The following is a 17,601-nucleotide window of genomic DNA, read 5'->3' on the forward strand; positions in this document are numbered from 1 at the left end:
CATTAGTTAAATAGTATATCTGGAAATTGAGGGGCATCATAATGTTACTAAAAAGTACAGATAATTCTGTGATGAGATGTGTTAAATCTATAGCAAGGAGATATTTTTTTCCACTTAATGTGATTCAGTGTTACATTTAATTATGCAAATCTTTATTAAGGTTAAATTGTTGAGCGCATTTTTTTATTGCTCTCTCTGACAATGGGCATAATAATAGTATGTTTTAGTTTGATATGTGGGAGTTCAGTCTAATTTAGATCCATTTTCAAACAAGCTAATCACAGGATGAAATTAAGCGTTGACGACTGGGAGGTTAACAGTCTGTTTTCAGAATCAATATTCCTTTAGGCTGATATTCTACAATGCATACAAAAAATCCTCACACAACTATTTAATTGGAATTAAATTAACAGCAGTGCTGTTGCAAAACCTTGAACTCTTTCTTGACCTGAACCCTGCAGCCAGTATGAATGTGTTCATTGAATAATATATGCTTACCTACGATTTATTTGGTTTGTCTTTTGGTGTCACAGTGTCTTGCATGTTGTAATGTGAAACAAATTACACCATAATAAAACATTATTCTGGCCTGATTGAAGCTAAAATTACTATCTTTACATAAAAAAATCACCTCATTGAAATTCTGCACTTAGTTGCAGTCGAAACATTCTCATCAGAAAACATTATTGATCAACAGTTGGCCGGTTTCATTGCTTTTGGCAAGTCTTTTAAAAAAAATCTGTTTATGGATTTTAGGTCTCTGGGATGATGTGAACAAAATATACACAGTGTATTGATATTTTCTAGCTTTAAGGGAACAAATCTGTCCTGAGCACATTTTTTTATTGGTTTGAATATAAGTCAAATCAAGTTTATTTGTGTAGCACATTTCTGAGACTAGGCAGGTCAAATCTGTTTAATGTGAAAAAACATAACAAAATTAACACTGTAATGTAATATTACATTGCAGAATAGGGAGCAGTAATAAACAGTGGCAATCCAGTCCAGAATGAATCTATTTTCCAGTTATTAATAATCCAAGGCAGGTCTAAGCAAATAGGTGTTTAGCCTTGATGCACAGGAACTCAGTGTTTCAGCTGTTTTGCAGTTTTCTGGGAGTTCATTCCAGATTAAAATGCTATAAAAACTGATTGCTGCTTCTCCACGCTTGATTCTGGTTCTGGGGATGCAGAATACTTGAACCTGAAGACCTGAGTGATACAACAACAACAGGTCTTTATGTTGGTGCTAAGCCATTCAGTGTCTTCTAAACTAACAAAGGTATTTTAAAGTCTATTTTTGAGCTAGTGGAAGGACTTTAGACCTGGGGTGATTTGCTCCATTTTCCTAGTTTTAGTGAAAATGTGAGCAGCAGTCTTCTGGATCTGCTCCAGCTTTTTGATTAACTTTTTATGTAGATCTGTAATGACACTACTGCTTGGTAGCAGAGATTCTTATGTTTTGATGTACTTACACAAGTATGAGATTACTGTTAAACCTTTTTATTTGCCATTTTTTAAAATTGTTTCTCTATTCAATCAACCCTGCAGCTGTGGCAGCTCATGTTCGGTTACTCCAAATTATGTGAGTCTTGCAGAAGTTTTCACAACTCTTGCAAGTTTTTCTGGAAATTTTCTGGAAATTGCAACCAAAACATAAACCATACATTTTAAAATATTTTATTGGAATTTTGTGTGCTAGACCAAAACAAATGCAATGAAAACAATACACAGGTTTCAGTTTATCTTACAAATAAAAATCTGAAGATTTTTTCCACTTAATGTGTAAAGATTTTTATTTGTAAAAAAAAAAAGCAAAAAGAAAACAAAAAACAAAAAAAGAAATCGCAAAAAAAAGCAGGTTAAGTATAAGGTTGTAGAGAAGTTTAAAGCAGTGTTTAGTAAAAAAAAAAAATGCATTCCTGAATCAGTATGGCACGACTGCAAACATATCAAGATGTGGTCAATCACCTAAACTGACAGGCCTGGACTGCAGAGTATTAATCAGAGAAGGCCCATGATAACTCTGTGGAGGTCCACAGATATGAGAAATTTGGGTTTTGGCTTTGCCACCACTCTGTGCGGTGGAAAAATAACACTGCGCCTCCTGAATACACATCCCCACAGCCAAACATGGTGGAGGCAGCTGCTGTGAAGAGGCTGTAATTCAGCAGGGACTGCTGAGCTGTTCTGAGTTGATGAGAAGATCAACAGAAATTCTGGAAAAACTGGCTGCAAAAAACAGAAATTCATCATCCAGCAGGAAATTATTCTAAACACGTAAAAAAGAGCCGCTGCAAAATAGTTTAGATCGAATCAAATCAGTATTTATATGCTAGAATCCCTCAAAGTCTAGACAAAATGTTATCGTGAATTTGCGGCAAAACCTGAAAATTGATGTTCATATATGATTTCCATTTAATCGGAATGAGATTGTTATGTTGCAAAAAAAAAAAGAAAAGACCAAAAATTCAGGCTGCTACAAAGTCAGTAAACACATAAGAAGACTAAAAGACCAAACTTTTCAGATTGTCAAAACAATTTTATATTTGGTTTTTTTCCATGTCGCATTTGTACACTACTTGCTAGTGACAGATCACACATGAGCCCCAGAAAATACATTGATATTGTTGCTTGCTAAAACATTCAAGAGGTATGAATACTTTATAAAGCACTCTATATAATTTTGTCAATAGTTTTAGAGACTAGCTCTTGTATCATCAGCAGCAGCATGTGGTATCACTATATTCTGAGCATAATGATGCAACGCAAACTTTAATTAACCCTGGGTGGAACTAGATGTGTGTCATTTCCTGAGGCACTGAATTGGAAACAGTCTAATTTGGCCACAATGGACTGCAAGGTAATCAACAGGGCAGACTGAAAAAGTCAAGAAATTGCATTTTAAAACGCTAAATGGCAAGAATGTCTCACAGTCATTAAATGAAATACATCTTTGAGAAGCAGTTACTTTCATAGAAATCTGTCCAGTCTCTCTGCATACACGTTCTGTACATTTTATTTTCTGGTCAAAATAAAATACCACAAAATCCAATTAATCTTAAAGGAGGCCAAATCATAGATATACCTAAATATGTGAACTTGGAATTATTTTAACGTACCAAAATATGCAGATAATGAAAATTCATATTAACGGTAATTTTAAAACATATTAAATCCCAAAAGATCTCCTCAGTTGATAGTCCACTGTGCATCCAATGGCTTTAAACCCTACATGATATTTCAAAAAGAACTCACATAGGAATAGAAAGCCATAAGTCGCATGTGTGGTTCGACACTGAAGGTGATAAATACAAACATTGTGCACTCAGATGCAATTAGAATATTCGTGCATTTCAGACCGAACTTGCAAACAATGAGGAGAAGCAGGAGAAAAATACACAGCATTCAGCATTTGGAATCACATCCGCATGAATAATTAACCAAAGAAACTGGAAGTATTCGTCTGAAGCCCAAGGGAGCAAACTGAAACTGTCTTGTGAGCCTATAAACAGTAAAGATGGTATTTTTCACAAAAACAGACTCGCATAAATTGACCTTTTTTCTCTCTCTCTCTGAATGAATCTCAAATAACTTCCATAAAGCTGTGCAGCTCTTAACGGGGGAGTTGTGGAATAATTTTTTTGATTAAAAATGTAGTTTTTAACCCGCCTCTGCAGCGAGAAGGTGGAGTGCAAATCAAGAGGTTTTGTTTCAAAACACATTACACGAACTCTTGTTTTATATTCTGCACAACTTCCTCACGAACAAAGAAAAAGAGTGCGTAACCCTGAACTATGGTTTGACTGCACAGCATAAAAGGCTCATCAGTTTTTAAGAATGTCCAAAAATATGTTCAGACACAAAAGTAACATTTTAATGCAGCTGGAAGTTATCTGCTTAAGAAAGGATACTCATTCTACTGAACAGGACAGATAAATTCCCAGGAATATGACTAATATTTACTTCTTGGATTGTATGTTTTACAATTCAAATTCTTTTCATTTGCATTCACTCAACTCTTTCTATGTATTTCACTTAAGAGGTGTTTTCATTGATTTTCAGCACTACCAATTGTTCAGAGTGCGGTGGGTCATTTTCAGGGGCTTGTGTTAGCAGACACTCAGTCCTCAAGCTGTGCAGGCCAACTCTGCGCACCCAGATGTCTGCTCAGAAAACAGAAGCCTTTATAAAAACATGAAAAAATCCTCCCGGACTGAGAGGAAACGGACTAGCATGGAGGACAGAGGAGGCATTTGTTGACATTGTATCAAGTGCAAAGCCGAGGTATGTGAGGCTTACAGAGCCCAGGTATTTGTTAGTCAGTGTTTCTTGGGCTTTTGCTGTCTCCAACTCAAACAACAAAAGCTCCATTGAGAGCCTCCTTTTTTTTTTTTCTCCCCTCTGAACAAGCACACAAAGCTTCCTAAACTATACGCCATAACTGTCCAGTTCTGAGAGAAACACATCTCTCTTTTTTTTTTTTGCCCCTTTTTATGTTTTCCTTTGGAAATTCACAGGTAATTATGACAGATACACTTTTTTCTCTGAATATAATTATCGAAATGAAGCACATTTAAATAGTTTGTGACATCAACCTTTACAAACTGCTGCTGATTACTGTTCCCACTCATTCAGGGGAAATCAGTCCACTCTGGGTTCAAAGAAGACCACTGCCACTGAGCTGCAGGGTTCTTCTACTCATGCATGTCTCAGCATAAATTAGTAAAGCCCCCTCTGTCAGACTCAGTCCAGACGAGAAGGTGAATCTCAGCCACAGGCAGGATTAGTATTAATCCCTAAACATCGTGCATGTCTCCTCTTTGCTTGGAGCCATTCAGAAATCATCAGAGACCAGATGTTTTTTTTTTTTTGTAATATTGTGTCATGTTTTTTAAATATTATGGATGGCAGGTGTTATTTGTTATTTGTCTATTTACAAAAAAAAAAAAAAAAATCTAAAAGCGCTCTTTTTATTATCGCTGTCAATGTAGCAGTTGCCTAACACTCAATCATTACGAATTAAAACATGTTATCTGATATGTGCTGACCTGCTAAAAGCATCTTCAACTGCCTGACAACACAAATAGAATCCCACTATATACTACATACATGTGAGTCAAACAGCATCAACTGACGCTATCAGTGATGCTCTTTTTTTCGATCAATATAGAAAAAAAGGAACAGCTTAAAGACCAGCTATAAACCCCACTTCCAAAACTAACAGTGACACGCATTTGATCCTGGACAGATTCGGCTGCAAATCTGACGCTTACCTCCTCTTCCTCCTCTCTCACGTCCCTCTCCGGACCCACTGTGGCATCCACTCAGCCTGGTACTGTATGGAAAGACAATGGATAGGTGGGGGGAGGAGTTACTATGTGAGCAGGAGACGGAGTAAAAGCAGAATGAAAACTGGGAGAGAGAGGGAGAGAGAGGAGAGAGAGAACTAACAGACCTTCAAAACGCACATCTGACTGGACGCTACATGAATTGCAATTCTACTCTCCCCCCCCCTCCCCTTCACTCCCTCCTTCAGAGGTAGGGTCATGGAGAACGACAGCCAGAAAATCTATCCTCACGTGGGAAATGTGAGGGAAAACAACGGACTGTGAAGAAAAAAAAATGGGTTCTGGTTTTAAACAAGTCGCTTCTTTCTTTGGTTTTCCTTTGAATGAGTTCTTAAGATTCCAAGTTGGCAACGAGCCCATGGGTCCTGGATGGAGGGGATAAAAGATAAAAGAGGGGCAGAGTTAGGGAGGGAGGGGGGTCCATTGTGCATGTTCCCTTCCTTTCAGACTTTGCACTCAAGTTGATCTTTGCAGCCAGTTACTAAATATTTCAGTCGTTGTTCAGTTTAAAGCAGAAGTTTACATTTTTGTTAGGGTGCTGATTTTTTCGCTCGACTAGCTGTTGAGCTAGCTGTTATTTTGCTACTCTAATTGGAAAAATTCTCGACAAAACATATTTTTGTCTTGAGTTTCTTGGTCTTTGTTCTGCTGTTTTGTTTTGTTTTTTTTTGTCCTCCTTACAGTCAGTTAACCAGTCTTGCCTGATGAATCTGGGCTGAAGACAGCAGGTGCTGTTGAACTCTCTCGGAGCCAAATTCACTCTCTACTCCCCCCGTTCATTCATTCTCTCCACTAATACACCCACATATCCCTGTCTGCGTTTTGTGTAAGGCTGGGGGGTGAGTGGGGAGAGAAAGCCACTGTTTTATGAGAAACATGAGACCCACTTAGTGAAAAGAAACACTTTACTTCAGGTTTTAATGAGTGATGCCACCTTGGTCTTGTTAGAACGCCTGATGATTAAGGAAACAGTGAAAAGCATTAATGTCTGTCACTTTTTTTGCTGCTAGAACTGCAATAAAAAGCCTTTTTCCCCCATTCTTTCAGTGAACCCCCCTCCTCCTTACCCACAAACCCTTCCCGTATCCACTCTGTCTTCCTCTCACTTTCCCTCAAATAGACACACAGTCGTGGTTCATTACTATTCACCAGGTTTCACTAAGACACGCATCATTGCTCCCCTCCCTACAACTGTGTCAGGAGAGGTGGAGGAGAACAAGGCAGAAGCAAAAGACATTTTTGCAGTACAAAGCGATGAATCACCGTGGTGTTTTCTGTGTTCTGGCATCTGAACAAAACATATATTACAGCTGCATGCATGGGCTCTCGTCTTATGATTCACCAATAGAAAAATCTGCAGTTTGTAATAGTGATTCGATTCCTAATATAGAATGACCCTTTGTGCATTTTTTAATCAGTCTCGTTCCATTCATTAAGTCCATTCAGCCTGTATGCGAGTATTATTATCTGTCCTCATACAATGAGACAGCATCTCATCCATGAAAATGACGACAATCCTCTCTTGCTCGTGTGTTGGATTCATTTAGGCTTTCTAAGTCACAATTATTTTGTCTTATCCACTCCGCAGAATCACATCCCTGTGAATATAATTCTTAGTGATCCTGCTTTTATTCTTTGCTTTGTAGTAATTTTTTTTAGATAACAATCCTAATTGTGACAGAGAAAACCTTTCTGTGAAAGTACTCTTACATTGTCAGATCAAAGGAGATTCATTTTAGCAGATACTTTAAGTCTAACCAGGCCTGTTAGGCTCAATTCAGCTGAGTCTAGCAAGCATTTTATATTTTAGAGCTTGTTGTAATGTTAGACGAAATGTAGGAGTCCGTTTTGAGATGCATGGCTTGAGTTATTTATTCCTCAATTCAACTCAAATCATTGAATTATTGGCACAAGGATGTGTTGGAGGATTTAATATGGTTCTGGTGCCACTTCTTCAAGGTCCTTCTCACTGTGCATGGTGACTAAATCTACTTCCCCAGCTTTGTTTATCACAGGTCCATGTATTAATTTTTTTATAAGCATTATCTAAATAATGATAACGGTCTTGTTATGTTTCCACATTGGATCATTTTTCTTCCTACAAATCCTATTAAGAAAGAAAGAAAGCAGATAAGTAGCACTGTAAAACCCAATGATTACAGGTTTTGGTATTCACTGTTACAATACATGAGGCAAACAAAAGGGAACTCGCTCCAGTAATAACAATAGATGTTGTTTTCTTGGTTGTCTTTGTTACACATGTAGATCAAATGATCGGGCAATAAAAATACTTAATTAGGGAAGAGTAGAGAGTTTTTCAGATTGTTCAAGGAAAGTATCCACATAATCAGCTTTATATTTAATGATTTAGGCAAATCCATTCACTATCGCTATTACCATTAATAACAAAATCATATGCAACAATATACTTACATTTTTTACACTGTAGCATTTGAATTCACATTTGTGCCAAGTAAATAAACAAAACATGCTGTTTTGAAATTATGAATTCATTTATTAATGCGAAAAAGTTATCCAAAGAAAAATAAAGGTCATTCCCCTTCGTGCCACCTGTTGCATCACCTCCAATCGAGAATTTGCAATAAGTACCAAGGAGTGTTTCAAATTGTTGTTGAGAAATTTTGACCCAGGATTATTGGTAATCAGGAATAGTAACTTCTCTGTATGCAAGTTCAAACTTTTACTGGATCTATATTCCTCCTGCATGAGGTTGGTTAATAAATGTAATCCCGACTGAAAACTGCCTTTTGTTTCAGGTCATCTCTATCTAATATAATATAACAGATGAAATCTTGAAATATAGAAATAGACATAAGTATGCTTTTTGGACAGTTTTGTCTTTGTTCTTACTTTGATAAACCCATCCTGCTCTCATTTTTAGACAGCCGATGTTTATTTAACAGTAAAATGTATATATTTATCTCAATAGCTGCAGTCTTACAGCATCCTTTGATATATTCATGAACCACTGTTACCTCGACTTTACCTTCCTCACTTTTAGAGTGCACCAAGCCAAAAAAGAATGGAAGTGTTTTGCCCCGCAGACACGTCTGTTTGCATACCTCACATCATTGCCTCTATTTCAGGCTTGTTGAGATGTAGAGGGGGGTTCTCTGCAGGGCATTTCTATCCAAAGCTGCAAGGACTGACTGCTGAAACATGGAAGGGTGACAGAAACGTCTCTCACTGCTCTGTAACACATCTCCTTTGGCTAATCTGTTTCACTTGTGTTACTGACTAATGGATGAGTTTGAGCTGAATATTATGCAAATTATTTGATTTATAGGTTAGGGAATGTCTTAAATCAGAAGACTTGCTCTGCAGGCGGTTTGGATCCTAATGGAACATGATAAATACTATAAAACTTTGGGGGGAGGGTAGTGTGAATTAAAAAAAATATATTAATCTTCTTATAATTCCTGTCACATTGTCCTGGCTCTGGTTCAGGTTTCTGATTGCTGATTGGATAAATGTCAGCATATGGAGATGAGACAGAGGAGAGCAAGACAGCAATGCTTTGGACCTTGAAGTGGCTGCCAAGACCAAAAAAAACAATAAAGACTGAATTAAAGATGTGATATTCATAAGTAGTTTGCTTTTTACAGGCTTCCTCATTTACAATATCTTAGCAATTCCTCACAGAGATTACTTTGCGGACAATTTCTGTGGAGGTCTGATAGTTCGCTAAACAGGGCAGCACTTTCACACCATCTAGTGTTGGGAAAAAATAGTTGATTAGGAATTCCTCTCACATCAGAAAATGATGTGCTGGTTGGCTCGCTCCATTTGATTATTTGACCATCTCTGTGCAGAATAATTTAGTGAGCATGTAATGAGTTTGACTCTAGAAGCCTGTTTGCTGAGCAAATTGTCTCTGCGATCAACTTTTTAAATTCACAAACTCATTTAGAAGCAGCTGTGGTTCAACAAGCATCTAGTCTTGTATAATATTCAACCACCGGGAATCTGAGAAGATTTAGTCAGTCAAATCTACTAAGCATTGTGTGTTTAATGTGATACTTTCCTTTCAGATATTAGAGGCAAACGTATTTCTCTCCAATCCCAAATGTGAGCTCTCTCTTTTTGAAATATAAATATAAATTTACTATGACTTTTATTGTTGCTTATTCTGAAATTACCAAACCGTTTCATTAACATTATTCTTACAAATGTAAGAATGTGTTCTTTACTTACTGTTAAAAAAGGGGGTCTGTTCTAGCTTTCAGCTGTTTATTGGTCTTATTAGCTCTGTAAATCTGTAACAAAATTACTCAGCAATGAAAACAGATATCCAAATTTCTATTGGAATGCCAACTTTATTGCTGAACAAAGACAAACACTTTAATTTGTTTAACAACTGAGCCATGCAAAGCTCCTGAGCAATTTTGCATCTCTGTACTTTATACTTCCTAGGTCCTACGACTTCTTCCAGTCCTTTCAGGAAGTTTTGAACAAAATTGCAAAGACGCAATGATTTAAAGGGACAAATAAAAAGAGAAAATAATTGTCTATTGCTGGTAAAATCCCACAACTGAACTCAACACTGTGAAGAATTCACCCATCATTCATGGTCAAGGAAATCTCTTGCCGATACATGTGGCATTAAACAATATGGAGGAAAAATAAAAACCAGTATTAGATTAGTTCAGGTCTCTAGGAGTAAAACAAATTATCAACTGTACTGGAGAGAAAAGCAAATTATTGTCATGCAATCTGACAATAATAGTGCTTACTGGGAAACATCTGCTGCTGGTAATTTTCCTGCATAACAGTACATTTATAAGTACTCCCTTTCAAAAGCATCTAATGCATTTTGGGCAACTTCTTTCTGTCATGAAGCTCCTTCTCTACATAGTAACAAAATCAAAGCAAAGCTGACTTATGTGTCACTCAGGAAATATTTAACTTCTCTGTCATTTATCCAGCATGCATTTTGAGTAGCAGGGTGTATATGAAAGGACAGAAACACTAAAATAATACATTTTCAAACCAAAAAAATGAAAGAAATCAAATAATTAATCTCTTGTAAAGCTGAAACAAATATAATTTTTCCATGAAATACTTCAGCTTTAATGTTTAAATATCCCTTAAATTGATTTTAAATGATAAATGACATATTGTTTTCACTTAAATTCAAAATTGTGTTTCAGATTTTGAAAACTGACTTGTTTCAGTTCAGAAAGAGATGGCCTACTTCAGTAACCGGAATTTGCTGTTTATTTTCAACCCTTGTCTCCAAGATAGTGTCAGTTGACAATTACCTGAAGAACTCCTCTCCTGTTGCAGCACCTCAAAGAAGAGGAAGGGGATGTTAATGAATGCCTGTTCTAAAAACACTCATATTTCTCAGGGTTTAGAACATAACCAACATGTTCAACACGTTGGCAAATCAGTTACACAGCTGGAGGCTTTGCATGGCTGACTCTGAAAGATATCACGGCAGCAAGAGATATCATCTCAAGAAAACATGACATATTTAGCAGAAAGGGATTCTTCTTTTTTAAGACGCAGCTGACACATGCAGATAGGCCTATTTTTTATGTTTTGAGGCAAATGAAATCACAGAAGAAGTGAGATACGAACCAGTCTGGTAACACATATGCAAGATGATTTAGTGACAGATTCGCAGACACATAGCATTGTAAAGATTTATGTCGTCTTGCTCTATCAGTTTGTCAAAAGTTCCTCCCATAAGATAAATAAATTCTAAATAATAATGAAAATCAGAAAATCTTTGATTTCCGGTTCCCTCTTCGTCCCTGACAGACGCCCATATTTGGTCACAACCAGTTTCCTCCTTTCTCACATTAACAGGATTAGGTGTTATACCCTCTTTTTTTATTCCAGTCTGGCAGCCGAATATAACGTTACTCATCATTATATACATTCATTTTACAAAAATGTTACTCCTATAAATGTGAGTTTGTATTTTTTATATTTTTCTAAAATAGGGTTGCATTATTTTTACACATTGTGCATATTGTGTTTTCTCATATATTTAGATTAACATAAATACTGACAGTGGAAAAAACTAATTAGTTGAGTGAAAAATGAACCTTATCACAACATTGAAACAAAGAAATGTGTGATGGTTTCAAATTGGAGCTTTGCAAAAAAGTACATGGCCAAACCTGTCCTGTTTTGATTTCATTCTAGAAGCACCTTAGTCCCTGATAACGACACAAATTAAGATCATTTGTAATAAATAATTGAACACTGGCTCACCAAGTGATATTTGTTCCATCGAACCAATTCAAGGAAATCATCTGTGGGTGAAACATCTGATATATTCTGTCTCTTTGTGTCTGGTCAACTATTTCAGAGTTTATTTGGTCGTATCGTTTGGATAATTATCAGTTTGATAATCCTGGTACAATTTTTATCTCATGTCTCCAGCCCTACTTGAATGGCTTATCACTCTGTCTTAGTACAAATATCCCACAATCTGTACATGACACAGATCTGTGTCACTGTTTCTATATTTTCCATTAACATAAATGTGAAATACTGTGCAAAACAGTGACACACAAATGTTAACTTTCTTGTAGAATTTCAACAAGCAGCCCTCTTTCTAAGTCAAACATTGAAGGCATTCAGATTGGAATAATATTGTTATTCATCCATTAACTCAGGAGGACTTCCTTTTCAGTTGAGCAATGCAAAAAAGGGAGAGATTTGAAGGCTTTAAATAGAGATCCAGAAACCCATTTCACTGAAGCAGAAGTCAAGAGAACCTCAGAGATTCATTCGACATTCGGTTGTGAAATAAATATACCTGGTTGTCTTCTGTGCCCAAGATGTTCATAGATGAGAGGATTGTGACTCTATTCAAACAAAACGCCCATCACACGCTGACTTATTGGAGCGTTTTCTTCAGCTTTGGACTATGCATTGCTTTTCTTGGACCTACAATATTGGACTTGCAATGTCAAACAAACTCAACACTGAGTCAGATCACCTGGGTCTTCTTTTCTCAGCAGTTCTGCTTGTTGATCGGCAGCTCGGTCGGTGGCGTTTTCAAGAGAACGTAAGTATCACTGAACATGTAGGCGTCAAGAGATTTGTCTTCATTTTAACTGTGTCTGTCTCTGTCTCTCTCTTTTTTGTCCTTAAAGGTTATTCAGTGCTCTAGCTGCCCTGTTTGTCTCTGCTCTTCTCATCTCTGTAATATTTGCCATCATTCCTGTATGCAATAATGTCCTCGTACTGGCCATCGCCATGGCTGTGTCTGGTTTGGCAATGGGGGTTATTGACACCATTGCTAACATTCAACTGGTCACCATCTATCAGAAGGACTCAGCCATTTTCTTACAGGTAAACTAAAGAGACGCTCATTTAAATAATAGAAAAGGGAGATATGCTGCTGTTCTTCCAAAACTCTGGTAGTTTGACGTTCCTGCCCTGTATGTACTTCTGCAGGCTCTGCACTTCTTCATCGGGTTTGGAGCCCTGGTGAGTCCACTGATTGCAGATCCTTTCCTCTCTGAGACAGGCTGTGGGAATCATACGGGGAACGAGACCGAGATCATGCATCATTTCAGAACCATGCTGAGATACAGTCCAATTGCAGAGCACAACATAACTCAGAGCCACCTGCCTCATGATGGAGTGGAGAAGGAGGAGCCAATTGTGCAATATGCTTTCTGGATCATGGCGCTTATTAATGTAAGACACTCGGCAGGCATACGTTAGTCGTTATTTGATTTTCACTTTTTATTTCTTTAATGGAAATTTGTTTTTTTAATTTATTTTTTGTTTTTTCAGCTGCCTGTGCCCATTGCTGTGCTGTTTCTCATGTATCGGGAGAACTTACTCCCATGCTGCCGTGGCAGCTCTCCACGTCTTTTAGACAAGGATGAACTAGCAATGGAGACCCAGCAGGGGGCCGAGGGCCCAGACTTGGAGCAGAAGGAACATGAAGCTGGAGGTATGCATGTGAAAGATATATATATATATATATATATATATATATATATATATATATATATATATATATATATATATATATATATATATATATATATATATATATATATATATATATATATATATATATATAGATTTTTTTTTTTTTGCTTTCACTTTAATTCATCTCACATTCCTTCACAAATAACAAATACGTTGTCAGGAAATATGAAAACAAAACAATGAATGCCATTTTCTGCACACCGATACATCATTTCTGACTTTTTTTTTTTGCTCTGCCACAGGTCATGGAAGTATCTTCAGCTGCTGTCAGAATGATAACCTGCGTGGACTGCCAGTATCCTTCTTTATGATTCATATCCTTGGAGGAATGGTGCTCTTTATGACCGATGGCATTGTGGTGAGTGAGAGGTACAAATAAATCACACGGTATTCATTTCTCATGCATTATTTCCCAAATAAAAGTTTATTAGTCGATACAAGATATGCATCCCATAAAGCATAGAAAATAGAGTGCATGAAATAAGATGTTTTTTCTTCTCAGGGAGCATATGCTGGCTTTGTGTACACCTACGCTGTGGCCCCACCGATGTCGTTACCGAACAAGATAGCGGGTTACCTGGCTAGTATTTTCTGGGCAGCGATCACAGCTGGACGCCTCTTGTCTATTCCTCTCTCATATCGTTTCCAGCCTGTACGGCTACTCATGTTCAACCTGGTAAGGCCAACCAAGAAGTTCGAAGCACATTTTCTTAGTATTCCACATGGTGCCTTGATCGTACTTCTTTAAATTTAGGGGATTTTTTTTCTTGTTACAAACACAAACCTAAACGTATTTGGGGGATTTTATGTAATAGAATAACTGGTGATTAACTGAAGAGGAAAGAATAGGATATGTTCATTTTCATTCCATCTTGTTGACTTACTTTATTAAAATGCTTATTATCTCAATTAGAGCTTTGAGTTTTTTAGGCCCATGTAGTTGTTGAACTCATGCCATTCAGATTTCCTGCCAGTCTCCTGTGAGACTCAAGGAGGAGAAACTAAAAACTTCTGTTTTCAAAACAAGTCACAGAATTTTTGTTAGAATAAAGTCTAAATTAACATAGTTATATTCTATCAATTGGAAAATGCATTTGAATTATTCTCTTTCAACAGATCAGAAGTGCTTTTTGAAAATAACCCTAATGCAGGTACTAATCACACTTTTTATCAAGCCTACATTACCACTTTAAAAAAAAGTTTTTCAAATTAGTTTGATGTAACATACTGATCCGAAATGTCATGCTTTCATTAGCAGTAAGCAGAAAATCATCATAATTACCATAAAAAAAAAGCTTGAACAAAACTAGTGCCATCTAATTTAGTGAATCGAGTTTCTGAAATGAACCTTTCAGTTATAATCTAATTTAGGAAATTTTACTGACAATACACTTAAATGGAAAACATTCAGGTGGAGCTCTGGCTGTATGTTTAGAGCTGCTGAGAGGTGATCTCTGTCCCAATTTCAATCCATTTGTAACCTCTAACAGGTTTTCCTTGAAGGATTGTCCCATATTTAGCTCTATCCATCTTTACCTCATTATGCAGCGAGCACTATGATTCATGTTGGACATGATGTCTGCAGGACGTTCCACTGCACGTAGCATTTACTAATTAGGTGATCTCTGAAGTCAATTAGTTGCACTTGATTTTATTTAGGAATATTTAATAGCTGCTAAAGACCTATTCAATCCACAGTTTCAGATGTATGTTTGTTAAAATGCATCCGTTCCTTCGACTTCTCGATGATTCACTTTGTGTTGGATTCTCACAGAAGTGTGTGGTTCTACCAAGATATTTCTCCTTTTCACTGAAACTCCATGCTCTTAGACAAACCACTCTCTTTATTTTTGCAGGCAGGAGCTATTGTTACTGTGTTGATGCTGCTCATTTTCTACACCAGCAGCACCTTTCTGTTTGTCGGAACCTGTTTATGTGGACTTTTTTTGAGCAGCATTTTCCCCTGTATGCTTGCCTACACTGAGGATATCCTTGATTACCAGGGTATAACTTTTTTTTTTCTTTTACTTCAAAATAGTGGTGCGCTGGTGGAATGAAATGAGACAGTATGAATTTGTTTTTGCAGGATGTGCAACCTCTGTCCTGGTGACAAGTGCAGGGATGGGAGAGATGGTAATGCAGGTCCTGGTTGGCTCAGTAAGTGCCTCGGTTGTTTTAAAAAAATTGTAAATGAGGAGAATTATGTCCTTAATCACAAACATATGGCAGGTGTTGATTTAGATTTATGTTTGGTAGTTGAATTTTTATATTTTCTCCACAGATCATTCAGAGTGAAGGAAGCTACAGCTTCCTGTTGTGCGGAATGATAATCGCCTGCATTGGGTTTATCCTCTTCTTTGGCCTCCTGTTTTTCCATCGAATGCACAGAAATTACCTCACAGGTACGTCATGAACCAGAATCATTAAACATTTCTTTTAAGTCTGTAGATTTAGGTGTGTTAAAGGTTTTTTTTTTAACACTCTCTCAAAACTCTCTTTTGTTCTTCTAAAATCGGAACAGGAACATTAAAGAAGTCAGCAATGGTAGAAGAACCAGGAGCAGACCAGAACGGCTCAGCCAAAGCAGAACAGAAAGAGAATGACGACACTGTGACAATTTCATAGTTTAGCTTTTTTAAATCTTCTATTCTGTAAATCAAAAAAATAAACAAATAAATGCATTAGTCACAAAGGTTTCCCAGTTTTTATAGCTAGATTGTTAGAAATGAAAAAGGATAGTCCGAGTTTTGGAAAGTGTTCGTGTGCTAACGGGTAATAATGAATTAATAATGAACATTAATCCTGTCAAATTAATGTTCATTAAAAGCCAATAAAATTCAATTTCTGAATTGAATTTTATTCAATTCTCACAAAGCATCAGCAACACAGTCAAATCACAATCTGGAGACAAATTGAGTCTGAGAACCTATTTAGACACCAAACATTTGAAGATAAACATGTTTGACATCTCTAGTAATGCAGAAAGAAGGAAGGTGGTGCGTCATAATCAGAGATTTGCAATCAGTTTAAATAATTCACATAAAAATTAGAGAACTTCCCAAATGAAGACTTCCTTTACTGCATTTCTTCTTTGTCTTTAAAAGCTTACATGATATTTTCTGGAGCCAAATGGTGCTCAGAGGAAACTGGAAAGCAGAAGTGATCCTGTTTAGTTCCGCAGGTCATATTGGTCTGTTTTTGAGGGACTATCTTAAAAATGTAATGAAAGAAAACAAATTTCCACAGTTTCATTAATGAAAAGTTGGAGTAAAATCTACTTGGTCCAAAATTCCATTATATTCGTCCTACTTTGCACTATAGAGAACCCTCTATGACTGTTTTGTCATAGATTACACACTCTGTACACTAGGCATCTGTTAAACATATTTGAGTATTTCATCTAAAATAATTGTCCTAGACTCCAAAAGTGATGCAAAAGCAAGTCTGACAATCTATCATAATTACCAGGGTAAATTAGTAGTGGTTTCTCTGGGTTCAGTGATTTTGAAAATAAACCAGTTTAAATCCTATAATTTAAATGTCATTGTGTAATTAGTGTTTCAAAGAATAAACTTTGGTTTTCCTCAAGACTCAGTTCTTCTTTTAGTTGTACCTTTTCCAACACTACAGTCTTGGTATATGGGGTATGTTGGCGGACAGTATGAAAAGTTGCATTACAAACAAAACTGAGTCAATTTGTTTGTCACTCTAAGGCCTTGTGATAATTGTGGTAGCCCAGTGACTCCTGGAAAGCTTCATCATTGTTCCAATTCTTTCTCCATTTCTGAATAGTTATGCAAAATTGAGGTAAATGATGAAGAATTTGTTCACATGGAAAAAATATTGTATGTGGAAAATACATAGAGTGTTGATCAACTGGCGAGAACACTGTCTAGTACATCAAACTTTACATGATGTGGTTTGAGAAGATGGTAAAGAAAGCTGGGGTAGCTAAGCTGATTGGAGTTGTCCGGAGTTCAGTTCCTGGTCAAGGGCCATTTGCATGTCTTCCCCTTTCTCTCTCCTAACTCTTTCGTGTCAAATTAATGTTCATTAAAAGCCAATAGAACCTAAAAAAGTATTTTAAAAAAGAAAGCTGTATGGAAAACATAGACTGAGAAAACTCCACAGAAACTTAATCTCACAAAGCATCAGAACAAAGTAAAAAATTCTTCAGTTTACAAGGGAAGTTTTGATCATAACATATGATTCATCACAAGATCAGTCCATTGGGGAATCCCAGCACAAAGATCAGAATACCA

General features: G+C 36.7%; 1 protein-coding gene across 1 annotated transcript; it reads left to right on the forward strand.

The window, feature by feature from the left end:
- Positions 1 to 12,111: 12,111 nt before the first annotated feature.
- mfsd4ab (major facilitator superfamily domain containing 4Ab) lies at positions 12,112 to 16,845 on the forward strand. The gene is made up of 10 exons (XM_055046395.1): positions 12,112 to 12,398; positions 12,487 to 12,685; positions 12,791 to 13,036; positions 13,136 to 13,298; positions 13,582 to 13,697; positions 13,842 to 14,015; positions 15,196 to 15,343; positions 15,426 to 15,496; positions 15,621 to 15,741; positions 15,861 to 16,845. The coding sequence occupies exons 1-10, from the start codon at positions 12,169 to 12,171 to the stop codon at positions 15,962 to 15,964; spliced, it is 1,572 nt and encodes a 523-aa protein (XP_054902370.1). The 5' UTR covers positions 12,112 to 12,168; the 3' UTR covers positions 15,965 to 16,845.
- The last annotated feature ends 756 nt before the right edge of the window (positions 16,846 to 17,601 follow it).

This window comes from Poeciliopsis prolifica, unplaced genomic scaffold, assembly GCF_027474105.1.
Source record: "Poeciliopsis prolifica strain line A6 unplaced genomic scaffold, Auburn_PproV2 SCAFFOLD023, whole genome shotgun sequence".
Classification (NCBI taxonomy): domain Eukaryota; kingdom Metazoa; phylum Chordata; class Actinopteri; order Cyprinodontiformes; family Poeciliidae; genus Poeciliopsis; species Poeciliopsis prolifica.

What these genes read in the sequence shown, in the direction of transcription:
- mfsd4ab (XM_055046395.1), top strand. Translation starts at nt 12,169, where the DNA reads ATGTTCATAGATGAGAGGATTGTGACTCTATTCAAACAAAACGCCCAT. An exon ending in GGTGGCGTTTTCAAGAGAAC is followed by an intron (nt 12,399 to 12,486) that starts GTAAGTATCACT and finishes TTGTCCTTAAAG; the next exon opens with GTTATTCAGTGCTCTAGCTG. An exon ending in GGCTACTCATGTTCAACCTG is followed by an intron (nt 14,016 to 15,195) that starts GTAAGGCCAACC and finishes TTATTTTTGCAG; the next exon opens with GCAGGAGCTATTGTTACTGT.